At 49.5% G+C, this 16691-nt stretch overlaps 5 protein-coding genes; 2 read left to right on the forward strand and 3 right to left on the reverse strand.

The window, feature by feature from the left end:
* Positions 1–269: 269 nt before the first annotated feature.
* FFUJ_01082 (uncharacterized protein) lies at positions 270–3719 on the reverse strand (the record flags this gene model as incomplete). Its single annotated transcript, XM_023567897.1, has 1 exon — positions 270–3719. One exon carries the CDS (start codon positions 3717–3719, stop codon positions 270–272), a length of 3450 nt encoding a protein of 1149 aa, XP_023424454.1.
* A 2880-nt stretch (positions 3720–6599) lies between these two features.
* Positions 6600–9618, forward strand: FFUJ_01081 (probable DNA polymerase V; the record flags this gene model as incomplete). XM_023567908.1 has 2 exons in its annotated part: positions 6600–7512; positions 7559–9618. The coding sequence occupies 2 exons, from the start codon at positions 6600–6602 to the stop codon at positions 9616–9618; spliced, it is 2973 nt and encodes a 990-aa protein (XP_023424455.1).
* A 157-nt stretch (positions 9619–9775) lies between these two features.
* FFUJ_01080 (probable 20S proteasome subunit C1) lies at positions 9776–10798 on the reverse strand (the record flags this gene model as incomplete). XM_023567919.1 has 3 exons in its annotated part: positions 9776–10429; positions 10482–10706; positions 10796–10798. 3 exons carry the CDS (start codon positions 10796–10798, stop codon positions 9776–9778), a joined length of 882 nt encoding a protein of 293 aa, XP_023425559.1.
* Positions 10799–13108: 2310 nt separating this feature from the next.
* On the forward strand, positions 13109–13885 carry FFUJ_01079 (uncharacterized protein; the record flags this gene model as incomplete). Its single annotated transcript, XM_023567930.1, has 1 exon — positions 13109–13885. The coding sequence occupies one exon, from the start codon at positions 13109–13111 to the stop codon at positions 13883–13885; it is 777 nt and encodes a 258-aa protein (XP_023424456.1).
* Positions 13886–14608: 723 nt separating this feature from the next.
* FFUJ_01078 (probable ran GTPase activating protein 1) lies at positions 14609–15923 on the reverse strand (the record flags this gene model as incomplete). XM_023567941.1 has 2 exons in its annotated part: positions 14609–15673; positions 15732–15923. 2 exons carry the CDS (start codon positions 15921–15923, stop codon positions 14609–14611), a joined length of 1257 nt encoding a protein of 418 aa, XP_023424457.1.
* Between the last annotated feature and the right edge of the window lie 768 nt (positions 15924–16691).

Genomic DNA, 16691 nt, shown 5'->3' on the forward strand with positions numbered 1-16691 from the left:
TCCTTCAACACAACACCGTGGGCCAAACAGCAAGCCCTACCTAGTCTATTCATTCAGGAAGAACAAAAAAAAAAGAAACAAGGCTATCGCCTGCAAAACAAATTCGTTGCCGTGAGAATCATCATGGTATCCAAAAACACATTTTCTCATCCTCCCCTTTTTCAGTCATAATTGAACAAGACAGCATGTAGTGTGTGTGTGGCTTCGAGAACACAAAGCGCCTTCATAAATAGGAATAGGTATCCAAACTGCCGGCACAGTGGCGGTTCTTACTGGTATCCAGCCATGCGTCTATCACCCCACATACCGTTACCAGTGTTGGCATTCAGATTTGGAGAGTGAGAGTAAGGCGACATGGATCCTTGTCCACTGAAAGGACTCCCATTTCCACTCGAAGGGTCTGTAATCCCATCATACACCATCGGTCCCATTTGTCCCATGGGCATTGCATGGCTTTGAAGCCCTAGGGGGTTCATTTGATTATATGTCTCCAGCCCACTATTTGGCATCATAAAGGCATTTTGCTGGTAGCCAGCACTGCTCGCAACCATTTCCTGCATGGGTGCAGTATTAAAGCTCTGGTTGTTCATCGGATGCATTCCCATCTCTGCGTGTGTCGAGGGAAAGTTATGGGGGGCGTTGCTGGCATTGGTATACTGGTCAGTGTAGAATCCTTGCTGCTGCTGTTGGTGGTGGTAGGCCTCCGTTGGCATCACAGGATATGCCATTTGGTTCTGGCTGTGGTTCTCATAGATCTGTGGAGTTGCCTGCGGAATCTGTTGGTGTTGTCCTCCCACGGGATATTGCGTCGGCATATTAGTCTGAATAGGCGTGGTCAATATGTTGCGTGGCGGAGGGTCCTGTACTGGGCTAATAACAGTGTCTGCACTCAGTTCACTGGCTTTTGCATCTACCAGTCGGAGTACGGGCAATGATATTTGCTCCATATGTTTGGCCAGATGGACCGTCAATTTCTTCCATGTCGGGAATGTCTTTCCACAGAAACGGCACGGCTCATCGTGTGGCTTCTTCGTAGTCTCGTGGTGACACTGTTCAACCTTTTGCCATGTCGGCTCAGAGCCGCCCGCCTTCTTGACGGCAGCTTTGCTCTTGACCTTTGGCTCAGGGTACTTGTGCTCTCGAACAAGATGCTGAAGGAAATTATCACGACGATAACACTGGTGATGACAGGCTTCAACATCGCAAGTCCACCACTCAAGCTGCCTGTGTCCTTCGTTTTCGTGTCGTACCCAATCAGCTTTGCGTTTGAACATCTTTGGTCCGGGACATTTGTCCCAAGTGCAAGTAAAAGGCTGAACATCTTCATGGACGTGTTTAGTCCAGTCAGATGGTTTCATGAACTTCTTGGCAGCGAAGCAAAGTCGGCACTCAAACTCAGCTGGAAGGTGAGAAGTTGGGGGCATTGGAATATCTTGGGGGAAGCTCTCGGTATTGATAGCACCTTCAACTGGAGAACCATCCTCATCATCGTTTGGTGATGAAAGAGGATCTAGCTCTCGTACGTTCTTGTTCTGGTCCAACAAGGTAGCAGAGCCGCCTCTAGAAACGCACATTATTCCAGAGTTGCATGCAGCACCAAGGCCGATATGAGCAACCTTGTTCTTCAGTAAGTATTTGTATCGCTGAACCTGGTGGTATGCGATGCGGTCAACCAGAAAAGTGTTGGAAGTCGCCAGGCCAGGGTTCAGGTCAATGATGTGTTGCTGGAACCCTTCGAGATTGGGGGTGATGTTGTCAATGATGTTGGGGTTCGTCCTCATATCAGCTTCATCGCTGAAATCGTCGTCGTCGTCATCATCATCATCCAAGTCGGCATGTTTTGTTTTGGCTAGGGCTGCTACAGGCGGGCCTCCCGTCTCACGCTTCCACATCGATACGAGAGTGGGATGGCTTTCTGTCTGCATTCCAACCGGGGTGGCTTTAGGAAGCTCGGACTTGCTTCGGGGGCGACGTATCGACTTTTTCACGGAAAGGCCACTAAAGGGGCTCTTGGGTGATGTGATAGAGCCTCCAGGGGTACCGCTGCCACTAACAGAGCCGCTTCGAGCATGCGTAGTTCCAATGGATGCAATATTGCTCCCCATGGAAGCAATCGCTGTGTTGATAGAAGGCATGGGCTTCTTACCCCAGCTACCTATGCGGTTTGGTGGTGCAAGGTGAGAGACGCTGTCTCCTCGCTTGGAAATACTATCACGCTTCGAGTCTTGGCTCCCTCTACCTTCACTGCTTGGTAAGCTCTCCTCGTCGTTACCACTGCTGAGAGTACGCTTGAGACGAGACGCGCTGGGTCGCCGCACCAGTCCTCGAAGATCCCTTAGGAGGCTTCCCGGTTTGCTTGACCTGCTCTCTCGACTGCTTGAGAGCTTCTTCAGAATGCCACCACTAGTGCCGTCGGTCATATCAAGATCGAAGACACTAGGGAGACTTCGCCGACGGGTTCCCCACGTTGCTGCTCTCGAAAGAATAGAATCAGTATCACGACACATCCTCTCGAATCTCTCCATGGCAGCAGCTGACGACTCAGGTTGGTTTCTTCCCGGCTCTCCACGGCTGATACAAGGGAACATAGGTGCGTCCGCCCAGTTACGGTTAGCAGCAATGATGTCGCGGTCTTGTTGGTTCATTTCGCCCTGGGCACGGTAGTAGGTCTGGCCGGGAACGAACTTATTCTCAGTCTCCCGGCCAAAGGGAATCACATGGTCATGTGGATCGTCTCGTTGGCTGTCCAGTTCGTTGATTTGGTCTCGTGAGTTGTCGTCTGGCTTCACTGAGAGGTCGTTCATCTTGTCGGCCAGCCAATCACCCACCATTTCTTTACGTTCGTCGTCATCTCGACGAGTTGCGAGCTCATTGATGCTTGGCACTTCATTGGAGGGGCGGTTGTTGGGGTCAAGACCAGATTGGCCTGTTGATGGGTTCTGCTGCCATCTGCCAGCAGAGTCACGGACAGATGAGTTGTCTCCGGGAGATATCAAATCTCCGGCATATTCAAAACCTCCGCGGACTGTGGTGGGGCTGTCTTCAAAACTGCGCTCAACAGAGGTATGAACGGGAGTCTCATCATGGTTGCCCCACATGGAGACAGTAACACGAGGGCTCGTCATGGTAGCGATACCTGGTGCAAGGCCGTCCTCACTAGATCGGCAGCTGCTACTGTGACTTGGCGTCAACTCAGACGTTTGTGTGTTAATTGGGTGAGGGTTGAATCGTTTTTGAATCTCTTGGGGCGAGATACAGTTGGGGAGTGCTGATGGTGCAGATCCTTTGATAGCGTATGAGAGATCACCCTGAGGTGGTGTAGCATGAACAGATGCCGTCTGCTCGGGCGTCAATGGATATGTGCCAGAGTCCACGTCTTTATCTGGCATAAGGCCTGGAGTAAAGGACTGGTCCAGTCCATTCAAGTCCTGTTCTAGGAAGTTGGGAGCACCTCCATCAGCGTTGAAGTCGGCACCAAAGAAAGGGTCGTCGTCTAAATCGCTGAAGTCACTTGCTTGGTAGTGACCCAAGCTTGAGGTGGAATCGGGTGTCTCGAGGTAGTTGATAGGGGAGAGTGAGTCGCTATCCACACGCGACAGTGTGGCAGGAAGTTGATCCGAGTTGAAGGCTGAGGTTGGTGCTTGCTGGTTCGAGGTAGGGAAGGGTTGAGTATCCTTGTCATGAAGACTGGAAGGTGGTACATCAAATGTCGAAGCCATGGTTGCGATCAAGTGCAGGGAGGAGCTGAAGTATATATGCAACAGGTGGACCTTGCTTGACTGGGTGAGCTCCCGGAGTCAGATCACAGGCTAGCGAACATAGCCTTCGAGGTGATACAGCAATGGAGTGAAGTGGATCGGCTCAAGTGCAGAGGAACAATCGGAGCTACAGAAGAAATGCCGGTGAGATCCCAGGGGTCGTTACGCCTCATGAGCAGTGGAAAACAGAGTCGATCGGGAGATTTGAGAACAGGAAGCGAAGAGTTGCAGTGTAGTATCCCTTGATCAAGAATTGTGTAAGAGAAGAGAGAGGAGGGGGAGAGGGCTGAAGTTGGAACGCGGCGTCGCGCGCGAAAGCGGATCAAAGAGCGCTTAGGGGTGCCTGCTTAGTACCGCAGCTAAAAAAGCACAGCACCTAACTACTCAGTATGCCAGATGCTACCTATAGTTAGCCCAGGGTATCGAATGCGACAAGCAACAGCTCCAGAGTTCAGGTATCGAATGCGAAAGATGTAGTAGTAAGATCGACGTGGGATTGTGGTGTGCGGATCGAAGCAGGACTGAAGTGGTCAACTGTCCAAAACGGGGCAGCTTCGCGCTTTGCTGATTAACTAGATGCAAGCAAGGTGTGCTACTGTAAGCTGTTGGCTGTGATATGATAGCGGGAGGGGTTCGCAATTGAAATGGAGACAAAATGGTACAGGCAAGTTGGCGGCCGTCCAGGGGCAGGTCAAAGTGCAACCAAAGGCAGACCGGAGGGCAGACAAGTACAGATTGTGGCAGAACCCAACAGAAGTGAGGTTTGATCAGTCAAAGCCAGCGTCTTGGTTAAGGGAGATCCAGACGAAGGCGGTAAGATCGTACGGTAGTTGGTACAACAGATACATGTAGTCTAGGGTCCAGAACAGAACGAGGGGCGTTTTATGCGCAGGCGTGACATACAGTACAGCCTGGACCTGGTTCCTAGTCCCCAGTCTAGCCAGTTTCTTTAATCTGGCGCTTGTGTTGGAGGAGGAGCGCCCAGCTGCAGGGTTGCGGATGGAGACTCGTTCGCCAATAGGCGGGCCGACGGGGAAACGGTTATTTCACGTTTATGGATTTTGGTATTGTCTGATGCTGCGATACTTGAGCCAAGCACTGACATGCACTACAGGATACTGGTATTCCTCTATCGTGCTATATATCCCAACCATCTTGACAAGGCATTCTCGAATCTCAATGGGGGGAGGGGGGGGGGCTCTGTTGCCAAGGCGCATTCACCAAGCCCCACGGCCCTTCATGAACCCTGGTTCCAGCTCGTCCATCGCTTGGCCATTCAGGAACTTGAAGACAAGTCTCAAGGCATTTTCCTATTTCTGAGTTTGCAGTTCGAGTACTAATGTATGTGATACTGATGGGAACTACGGAGCTGCCGGTCGTTATTCGACTTGGAAGACGCACAACGATTAACTTGATTATAAACGGTCGAACAGTCTCTACGTGTCGTGTCACACCAGCGACTCTCACCAGCCCTGTAGGGTTTCCTCGATGTCACTGCCGATCTGAGACTTGTCTCAGTGACAAGACACAAGTTTCCGTAAAAACAGCCTTGCTTGTTGCCCGACCCTCCTACATTCCAGGCATCCATTTCGAAAACTTGAGCTGGCATGCTTCAGTTCTTCTTGTACAAGGTTGGTTTTTCCACTTTCTCTCAAGGCTGAGACTAAAAAGTCGCTACAGAACACAGCCTCCCCGGTGCTGTGCATGCATGAGCCTGTCAGGGCCTGACAAATGTTGGAGATCATAGGTAGATTACAGTCGATGCATTGCATATGGCTGATTGCTACGGGGCGGATCCTACCAGTTGTATCGCAGTTAATTCCGCTTTATTTACCCTTGATTCCGTAGATGCATACCTCTAGTAGGTACTTAAGACAAGGTGAGGGTATAGGTTACGGTGGTAAGAAATATCCAATATCGAACTAATACTTCTGATGAGAGGGATACATAATTGAGCAATAAATATAATACGTCAAGAGATCTTTATTTACTATCAAAGATCTTAAGACAAAGATATTCTATTATATAGATATAACTTCTTCTTAATATCTCAGAAACTAACCACTAATAAAACACTGTAATAGTATACTTTTGACCCCTGCAGCCTCTCCCGATAGACTGACTGACCCGCAGAGTTTAAATGTGAGCGTTTCACCTGCCTAACATTGTGGCATTATCGTAGTCTCGTTGTCTTGGTGGTGGATCGCATGGGCTGGGCAACCCTCCCTTTAAGGCTGAAAGCGACAGCCTAGAGCAAGCCCGGCAATAATTAGACAATGACCCAAATGTGACGTCAGAATATTGGGGAAATAATTACCTCCCCTTTGTTCCTGGCGGAAGTCTCGTAGGACTAGCTCCATTTGACGGCGAATCTACTGGCCAAGACAGGGCTTTTTGAAGGTGTTTGAAGAGGTGATTTCGTGAGAGGAAGAGTGTGTCCCAGACACCATACGTATAGACTCGGCAGTCTTTGTGACACATCAAGCTTGTGAGTATGGTTTGCTGGGGAGCGAAGATCCGACCGAAAGCAACCCAGCAATAGTAGTTGTACAGCTAAACTCGAGCAGTCCTCAGGAAGCAAGAAAATATCAGAATATGATATCAGATATTAGATTAAACTTAGCAAAAGTACACAAAACTTAGTAAAGGTATCCTAATAAACTTATGCTAATTTACCCAAGTTTTTTTTGTCATTTAGGATCTATAAGGAAAGTTTAGACCAGTTCTCGCTTAGTCACCGACCTCAAGGCCCCACATTTCAATCAACAACATGCCCTTTTTTTTTTTTTTGGTCGGAAGGTCGGGTTTTGAAGAGTAAGGTACGACGACGTTTATTTCATCATGTCGCATGATTTAATATTTTCCGATGTCCCGACCCGCGAGCAACGAAAAAACCAAGCTCGCGAGTTTGATTTACTAGGGAGTGAAGATCCGGCCGAAAGCAACCCAGCAGCAGCTCGGATTGTGCTTGCTTTGCTCGCGCCTGGTGTCTCTGAGACCGTTCTTCAGCAGCAGTTGGATCGACGAATCCTGCGCGCTCTCGCTAGTGGCCGTCATGCCTCGCGCCTCGGATTCAGTTTAGTACTCACAAATATCCTCAAAGCCCTCTTTGGAGAAGCAAATCTTGCTCAGACTAGATTCCCCAACCTCGGCTTTGGTGAAATCCTTCAGTTACTTACCAAGAACACCAAAGCTAGCGGCGGCGGCAGCATTTCTGGGCAGGAAGAGAGGGACATCTTGTTTGGCCGCCTGTTCGGACTTTTCGCTTTCATCGAATCCGGGATTTTGTTCGCCAATATCACGAGATGGCATCTGGTCCTTCGGCTCATTCTGGACCTGTCTGGCAAGAAGCCATGGATGCAACCGTTGTGCGGGCATCACATCCTTGCCGCATTGAAACAGATGAATTCGCAGCAAGCACTGGACACATTGAGCAAACTCGATGAAGCGAATGTAGCAAAGACACCGGAGGGAGTCGCAGTCTGGGTCTTTGCGCAGACTAGATTCCCCGGTCTCAAGGTCAAGTATTGGAAGATACCCTTTGACAAGACCACGATTGGCGATCTCGTTGCGATTCTGCGAGAAAGCCTAAAGGATTCTGGCCTGGACGACATGGAACCCAGCCAGCAGATCAAGCTTGCTGGCTGGAATCCTATCCTGCACCCCGCGTGGAACGTCATCCTGGACTACTTCGTCAATGCGGGACAAAGTGGACTCGAAGTGTTTAAGCACTTCTGGACTCGTGTCGTAGATGGTGAGTCACATGAAATTCTTTGCATAGTGGCTGCTGACATTACTAGACTCCCTTTTCTCGCAACGTGCCACGGATGGCCAGAAATTCAGAGGGTTTCTGGTGTTCCAAAAGATGCTGCAAGGCTTTGTTGATCTAAGTGATCACATTGAAGTGCTCTTCAGCAAAAACTTCATGTCCTGCCTCATGAACCAAGTTTCACGGAGGGAGAGATATCTGTACAGAGCAGCGACCAAGACTCTAACAGTGATCGAGTCGACGACCTCAAATCACAAACAGACACTTATTCCCATTCTCAAGTGCCTCCTAGGCAAGAATGGAGTCTATAACTTTGACGAAAGAACAAATACCAAGACTGTACACAAACTTTTGAAGAACACATCTGAATCCACTGGCAAGACCATAAGCAAAATCATCCGAAAACCCATCAACACGATTGCTCAGGTAGGCAAGGGTGAGGCTTCAGCCTTGCTACGAGCCCATGTTCGTTATCTGTCAGAAGTTGGCAGTATGTGCAGCTCACCTGAGAACGTGCCGTTTCCAGAGAAAACCTTCTCTAGTGTCTCGCTAGAGCTCTCCCGGCTGGCATACTACCAAACCACAGGCATCCCCGCGGATATCCTCACAGAGACTGTCCGCGAGATGTACCGGACTTCTCTTGCATCAGTGTTGGCCAAGGCCAGCGGAAGAATAGAGAGCTGCGATTCTGTATGTCATGTTGTATCTTCCTTGGACATTGGCTCGATGGTTTTGTCCGAAGAGCTTAAAACGGCTGTCCAACAGGCGCTATCAAGGATGGAGAAGCTGCGCAAGCACAGCAAGTCAGACGACACGAACAAAGGCCTTTTTGGAAGTATCGCCTTGTTGCATGCCGTAGCTGTCTTGCGGGTCTATAATGCCGAGCCTGATGCTATGGAAGACCTCGAGTTACTTAGCCAACACTCTGGTGATTGGAAGGAGGGCAAGTTCGCGAATGACGATGGTGACACATCCGTGGCTCTCATCGAAATGTTGTTGTCAATGGTCGTGCAGCCTTCATCTCTCATGAGACAAGTTACGCAGCAAGTATTTGGGGCATTCACACCACATATCTCTGCTGCAGGTTTGGAGCTTTTGACCGGTCCCCTCACATCTGGCGAGAATACCAAGGGCGAAAAGGAACTGTTTAGCAATGGGGACGATGAGATGGAGGTCGATGAGGATGAGGACGAAGAAGGAACAGATGCTGATGAGGAGTATGACTCGGATATCGAGATTGATTCTGATGTCGAGTTCATTGATATCAAGGAGGCGAACGATGAAAGTGGGAAAGAAGAAGAAGACGAGGACGAGGACGAGGACGAGGACGAAGATGGACCAAAAAGCAAAGGCGAATTCGACAGACCTGAGGACTTGGACAACGAACTCGAGAAGATCCTCAACAGCCATCGACTCGACAAGGACGTTGATGCCGCGTCATCAGAATCTGAGGGTAATATGTCTGACTCTGAAATGTTCGCCATCGACGAGCAGCTCGCAGCAACTATCAAGCCACGCATTCAAGACCCCTCGAACAGCTCCAAGAAGCTAAAGAAGAAGGCCAAGCAATCGGTTCTCAATTTCAAGAACCGAATTCTTGATTTGCTCGACATCTACGTTCGCAATGAGCGCTGCAACGCTCTATCATTTTCTCTCCTCTTGCCCCTGCTCGATTGTATGCGAGCAACCAGCACCAAATCCCTAGCTGACCGTGCGAGCAAGGTCATCTCTAACTATCGAAAGTACCAGAAAAAGGCCATTTCTAACTTCCGAAAGAGCCAAAGACAGGCCACCAATGACTCCCAAGAGGTCCAGATTCTCGAACCTGATGACATGCTAGACTTATTACGCGAGATTCATAAGGCTGCCGGTCAGAATGACTCGCATGCTTACGCAAAAGCGGCCAGTACGGCGAGCCTCATCGTGGTGTCGGCCCTTATCACTGCCGACAAGACCAAGATGGAGGATGTCGTTGTTATTTATGCCAAGACACAAGCCAGCTGCTACTCTCAGAACACAAAGTTGCAGTCGTCTTTCCTCGATGACTGGCAAGACTGGTACCGAAATGCATTGCAGCAAGCTCGGAACTGATACCCTAATAGACATAATTCCCTCTTAGACAGATGGCATGAATCGAAACCAGTCACCCTCAGAGTGATTCGGATGCCTGCAGATGAATAAAATTCAATGAGCTCGTCATCGTCATCGTGATAGTACAGGTGCTTTGATTTTTCTTAGCATAACTCGCCTAATCCTCCATCTTGTCATCCTCTGCATCCTCATCCTCGTCGTCGTCATCATCATCCTCGTCCTCGGCCTTTGCTAATCGTTCGGCCTCTTCCCGTAGCTCCTTTGGCACCTCAACATGTCGTCCCTTGGTAGGGCCGTCAGGCCCACTGATCCAGGTCATCTCCAACTCAAAATCCTTATCCTTGTTGTCCTTCTGCGCAATGTAGATGATGCGTGCAGCCTGCTTCACAGCTTCCTCTAGGGTAATGTTACCAGCGGGTAGGTCAAGCTTCTCCAACTCGGCCTTGGCAGCCTGTCGACCCTTGCCTGTAGCCGCTCCGTAGTAACCCCAGTACATACCACTGGGCTCGATCATGTAAAGGAAAGGACCGCCGTGCTTGCCCTCAACCTTGCCACCGGCGCCAACCTTGGGTCCTGAGCCAACCTCTCCATCGACAGGGGTCTCCTCGGGAGTATCGTAGCCGCCCACGATAGCGGTGATGCCAAATGGTCGAACTGATCCGTACATGGTGTAGGCCTGAAGGTAGCCACCCATGCGGCTGGCAAGATCGGATGTGGGGATGGGGGTTTTGAAGTTCTGTCGCCAGCTCTGGGCCTCGTCACGAGCGCGATCAACGAAGTGACGTCCATCAGGGACCATACCAGAAGATACCTGGTGAGATTAGTACAAGCTCATCCTAGCCATAGCAAGTGGTTCTACATACAGCTCCGACATGGCTATCGATGGTTGCAATACGCTTGTTGGCACCGGGTTTTAGGAGCTTGGATGAAACGACCTTCTCGATAGCTAGGACAACACCATCCTTAGCTCGAATACCGATCGAGGTACCGCCATTCTCTACTGCCTTGACTGCGTATTCGACCTGGAAGTTGCGTCCATCAGGAGAGAAGATGGAGTTGAGCAAATCATAACCCGTGCCTATCGATGTCTACAATGTGAAGGACAAGCTAGGTCAGCACTTGAAGCTGTCTTCCAATGACGACAACCAGGCTTGAGCGATTGTAAGGATTAGCTTACCATGATGTCTGAATGTTCTGATCAAGAGAAATAGCGTGATCCGAAAGGCAAGAAAAGATGGGCTGAGAATTGGTGGCGTGGAGGGGAGCTGTGTTGTCGAGATATTTGCGACGGTGTTGACTTGGAGCTTCCTTCACCCAGGCAGCCTGGAGCTGCGTGTTGCAGTTGAGGTATGGTACCTACCTGCAAGGCTGGAGAACTGATGCCTGAGGTGTAAAAGATGTGCGCCGCAACTGAGCGCCACATTTCGTACGCCACATTTCAGCTCAGCCTTGAGAGCTGGCACACACGTGGCTGTGAAAGCGGGAGTGGCGGATCCCTCTAGCTCCTCCCGTGTGCATCGATCTCCCCTGCAGGAGGAGACCTTTCATGGATTTGGGGTCTAGAACTGGCAAATTGCACATCAGACATCCACGGATTGCAAGCAGTGGTGGACTGGCCCTCGGGGAGCAAGAAAACACAAGACTTTAGAAGAGTGTACTAAAATGATAAAATAAACTTAGTAAAGAGTCCCCTAAGCTTAGACTAAGTTACCTAAGTCTTTCTGTTATCTAGGATCAAGTTCTTGAGTTTTCTTTCCTCCCCTAGACCAGGTCTTGGGACTGAATCGACATACTGGTAGCATGATCCTTGATTATAGCACGATGTTTCTTCCACGACATTCCTCTGATACCAGTAATACATATCACTCGTGGATACTTTTAATACCTCAAATAGTTTCTGTCCCCCACAACTTTGACGCTTTGAAAGACCAAGGGAGAATGTGAGACCAGGCTAGCATCGAGACTCAAGTTAAGCACGCCGTCAAGTTTGCACGTCTGTTACCAAGACAGGTAAGAGCTCATAGCGTCAACAGTTGAGGACCAAAAAAATACCACTCTAAAACCTTAGGGGTATATGATTTGTAGCTGGCGGTGAGTCTCATGTTTGTTGGAGCCTAGAGAGCTGATTAGGGTAGTGGGAAGATCCGGAGATTTCCATCTCATGCTGCCCAGGTATATTTTGATTCACAGAATGATATGCACGGCCCAGAATGATTGAGAACGTGGCGAAACTGAGTGAACCACGTCAAAGGAGATGATTCGGAAACGGAATGCAGTTGTAACAGACGACCATGTCGGCGTTAAGCTAGAGCATATAGGACAGTAATTAGTGTGTTACGGTCGCCTTGTGGCACAGGCTTATTGGGTGGCACAAGGTCAATAAGACCAGGGTTTGAAGCTCTTGGAGTTGGAAGGAGTGCAAATCCTCCTGTGAATGCGTGAATGAGGCCAGTGAGTGAAGTGTTGATACCTCGACAGAGTATAGACATCTGACAGCAATATTACCTGGGAGCGAAGATCAGCAGAACAAGTGATGCACCAAGAGCGTTAAGTTTAGTGCTTGGTGGTGAATGGAAGTGGATGTTGTCATAGAGCCCATCATGTGCCTCTGTTAGTTGTGTCTTTAGTGCGTCATGGCCTGAGAAGGGTGCCTGAGCAAATGAATTGGCAGGTGTGTGTCCCACTGAGCTGTCCCACGTTTCATAGGTACCTCAAGGTATGGAAGTGCCTACCCCTCCATGTATTTTTATCCCCCGCGCTTCCATCACTCTTGAGAACACTCCTGATTCTTCACATTAACAACGCTCGCCTTTATTTTGACCAGAATAAGCATCATAGAGCGCCCCTGCGCTTCAAAGATACCATCATATCACTTGAAAACTGCATAAAGAACTCCCAAAAGATCCTCTCAGGCGTTCGTGTCTCCCCACTCACAACTCACTTCCCTTCCCCGTGCGGTCCCTGCAACTCGACCCAACGGTCCACCGCTCTTAGACAAGCCCCTCCAAGTCAAGGCCTAATCAAGGGTCTGTTGAGCCAAAGAACAAGAGACAAACCTCTCTTTCTTGACTCAACCTTGTGTTTATACATATATCTCATTCTTTCTCTATTGACCTTATCTGCTTTCCTTTGACTACTTGTCAAAAAGCTTAGCTTAGCTTCCAAATATAACAAAGAACAAGGGTATCCTCCTGTTCCTTTCTTCATCTGCATTACGCATGACCCCGAAACAACTCCGTATATCGCTTCATTTCGAATCCGTTTCTATCTCAACCAGGCTTCCTCAAAAGGCATCGAACTGAAATAGGCAGACGAACCCAAAAGCTACAGTCTTCGCCTCTTTATTCTGATATCAAACCATAAAGCTATAGCTTCTCGTGCTCTTCCAGCTGATACATAAACCCGCACCATAGTTGGTATACAGCAACTACCCTTGAACTCAATATTATGCATCAACTGCTAACAACTCTCAGGAACAATAGAACCAACCATGTCATTTTCTCCGTCCGCCATGCAACAGGATGAGCTTGCTGCTCTCCTGGCCCGTAACCTCAGCTTCAACCCAATTCCCGAGCCTGCCCCTGCACCACAACAAGAGCCCAAGGCCGATCATGCTGAGCCCATAGTCTATACTTCAGTTCACTACACCCACTCTGCACACATAGCTCAAGCAGCTCAACACCAAGACGTCCCTCGCCGTGCTTCAGAGCCACCCCAGACGCAAGGGCCCAGTGTTGAAGCTATATTGCGGCACCACGGCGTTGATCCAGCTACTCTGACACCTTCACAACTTCAGCTATTCAAAGTTGCCGAGCCTTCTCAGCAAGAGAGACTTATTGAACTTTGGAACATTTGCCCTCCCGGAAACGGTGGCGACATCCCAGCTCTCGCCTGGAGCAGCACCACTGTGGAACATGAGGAGCAACTTGCCCGCTTGCGTTACGAACGACTGAACCAGCAGCAACAAGTCATGAGTCTGGATGGTACCCAAGTTCAAGCAGTCGATGGTAGGTGGGTTCGTAACTCAGAGCCTGAGGTCGAACCATACATGACTTCTGGCTACGAGGAGTTGATGCGAAGAGAGCGTGAACGAGAGGCCCGCGACAGCCAGCCGAGGAGCACCTACGGTCTCTACTCACACGCCACAGACCCTGTCTACATGGGTCCGGACTACGCTCGTGAACAGCAGTTGCTGGAGATGGCAACTCAGTACGGTGCTTACCAAGGATTCCGAGCACCGGAGGTGGACACTATGGATGTTATGTAAATAAATATCGTCTATCCAAGCCGAGCAGCAGAATAGTATGACCAGACGTTCAACGGTTAATCTACATAGAAGCTCGGGATGGCGATGGGACATCATATAAAGTGGACAACTTATACGCCAATGTGCGTACAGGAAAGGGATTTGTTGGTAGAGCCATGGGCTGTTGGTCACTGTTTAGGTTTTGTTGCTTAGTATGGTTATCAGGTTGCTGGATGAGTTTATCGTGAGAGACTGGCTTCCAAAGGGGAGTGGATAGGGCGGCGTTGGTGGAACTTTCATTTTTCTTTTTGCAAATCATTTTGCTCCCTCTCCCAGTATCGCCCTCGTCAAGTACTTGTAGTGTATGCTAACAATTAGTTCTACCTAGAGAGAGTATATGCAATGGTGGCAGCTTTGTTCGCCACAGGTACGTTGTCCCTTTCAACACCTGCTTTCAGGGGCTGCAACTCACTCAATGTGCTCCCTGACCGTGATATTTCATATATACTTCCTAGCAGTATATCTAGACCAGGCACTCAAGCACCGTGTATCCAACAAGAATCAATAAAAAGCTTTTTGATAAACACTGCATGTTTTCGAACTCCTAAAACTGCTGGTTTATGAATAACAAGTCACGTCCATGTATTTATTCTGGCTGTCCAAGTTATTGTAAAGGGGTATCAAATTCCATTCACGCCTTGTGAAGTGAATGGTCATCATCATGCAGTTCATCTATATCCATGTTTAAATTCCAGTCTTCTCGAGCTTCTTTGCCAACTCGTCCACCTCCTTGTCCTTGACAGGAATAACAGGTTCCTCTTGGGCCTCCTCGGCCTCCTTGATCAACTTCTCGGCTCGGTCCTCAGGCTCAATCTCCTCTTCCTCCTCTTCCTCTTCCTCCGCGTCACTGTCTGGCTCCTCAAGGTCCTCCAGCTCGTCAACACCCCATTCATCCTCGTTGACAATATCGCCACCAAACTTCTCCTTGCGCTCCTCAAGAAGCTCCTGAAGGACGGGAATCGACTCGTCGTCCTCTGTGAGAATGTTGCCGTTGATTTCAATTCGCTTCAAAGCAGGAAGACCATCCTTGGCGGCAATGGCGAAGGCCTTGATACCCTTGGAGGTGATTTCATTGTATTGCAGACGCAAGGTCTCAAGTTTAGCATTCTTGCCCTTGGCCAGAGCATCTGCTACGAGGACACCACCCTTGGCACCAAGTAGGGAGTCCCCAACTCCCAACTCCTGGAGTGAAGTCCAGTTGGCAACAACCTTTGACAGAGCTCGGGCCCCAGTGACGGTGAAGGTGTTGTCCTGCAGGTCGAGGACCTCGAGTTTGGAAGCGTGACTGAGACCTTCGGCGAGAAGGTGGGAGATACCTTCTTGTCGAATACCGTTCTGAACCATCTTGATCACTTTGATCTTGTTGTGCAGCTTGTAGGCCTTTGCCCACGCCGTCATACTTCCATTCTCCAATCGGTTTCGGCCGCAGATAACAGTCTCGAGATCGGGAACTTCCTTTCCTTCCTTTCGGGCAGCCTCCTTCTTGGCGTGAAGCTCGGAGAGCGCATCAGCGATGAGGATACCAGCGTGAGGGCCCATGCCGTTGTTGTTCAGGTAAAGGTGCTGCAGTGGCACATGGGCGGCTAGGAAGGCCACGAGAGGCGCTTGGACGTTCAAACCAAAGGCATTGTCATTCAAGTTGACAGTGTTGAGCTTGGGGAGGTTGAGAACGGAGGTGAGTAGCGAAGAGATAGCGTCAGGGATCTCGCTCAGGAGTCGGCCAGTGAAGATATCGGCGAAGTTTGCGACCTGGAGAGAAGTGTATTGGTAAGTTATAGCAGCCAGGGAGAGGTGATGTTTGACGCACTCTCAGGTTCTTCTTGGTCGCAAGAACCTCACCAAGAAGCTTACAGGCGCCAACACCCAGAGTGTTGCCCAAAATACGAACTTCTTCGACGTCTGCAGATCGAAGAGGGGCAATATGAGGCTCGAGATCCTCAGCAGTGTCGAGCTTGAGGCCCTTTCCCTCGAGGGAAAAAATCTTATCGGAAGAAGCCATTCTATAGAAAATTGAGAAAAGAGGAATTCGCGCAGAATCGAACAGCAAAGATGGTGACGACCAAGTCTGAAAGGAAAAGTCGGGTTAATAAAAACAAAAGAATGTCGCCGGTGTTTGGTGTGAAGATGAATCGAGTCAAGGTGGGGGTGGGGTAGCAGACAGAATTAGGCAGTAGTTAGGCTTCTTGATCAGGTTTAGAGCATTTCCTAACTTTTTTATGTAATTTCCCATTGCCATGGGCAGCAGATCTCGAAGCCGCTTGTCGATGAGGGAGTCTAATGAACAGACAGGAATATGTAGTAGGTATCACTCATCTCATGCGATCATCATTTAAGAATGCAATGAATTGAAACATGATACAAATGGCCATAGCCTGCTTCCGTAAGATCTCATAGTTACAGCTGTCATACCTGTAAGAACCACCTTATTATATACTATTGTTTCTACTGTCCTAGGTAGTATGCTGTTAGTATCCATGGACCAAACCAAACCGAACCCGACTTCAACCCGGGAGTCGGAAAAATTTGGAACACTCACTTATCGGAAGTCACCTGGCCGCTCAGCCGAGCAAGGCGAGAGTGGTCGAGCACGTGACATTGATCCGACCCGCATCCAATCAGAGCCGGCTTATTGGAACGCTCGATAGGATTTTGTCTGATGCTGCTAATGATCTCTGCTTGAGCCCTTTTGTCCTCCGACTCCGAGAACGACCTCCCCATCTCGCCGTCTCATATTCGATCGCACCAGCGACGGTATAGCTCGCCCACA

Source organism: Fusarium fujikuroi, chromosome FFUJ_chr01 (genome assembly GCF_900079805.1).
Source record: "Fusarium fujikuroi IMI 58289 draft genome, chromosome FFUJ_chr01".
NCBI classification, from domain to species: domain Eukaryota; kingdom Fungi; phylum Ascomycota; class Sordariomycetes; order Hypocreales; family Nectriaceae; genus Fusarium; species Fusarium fujikuroi.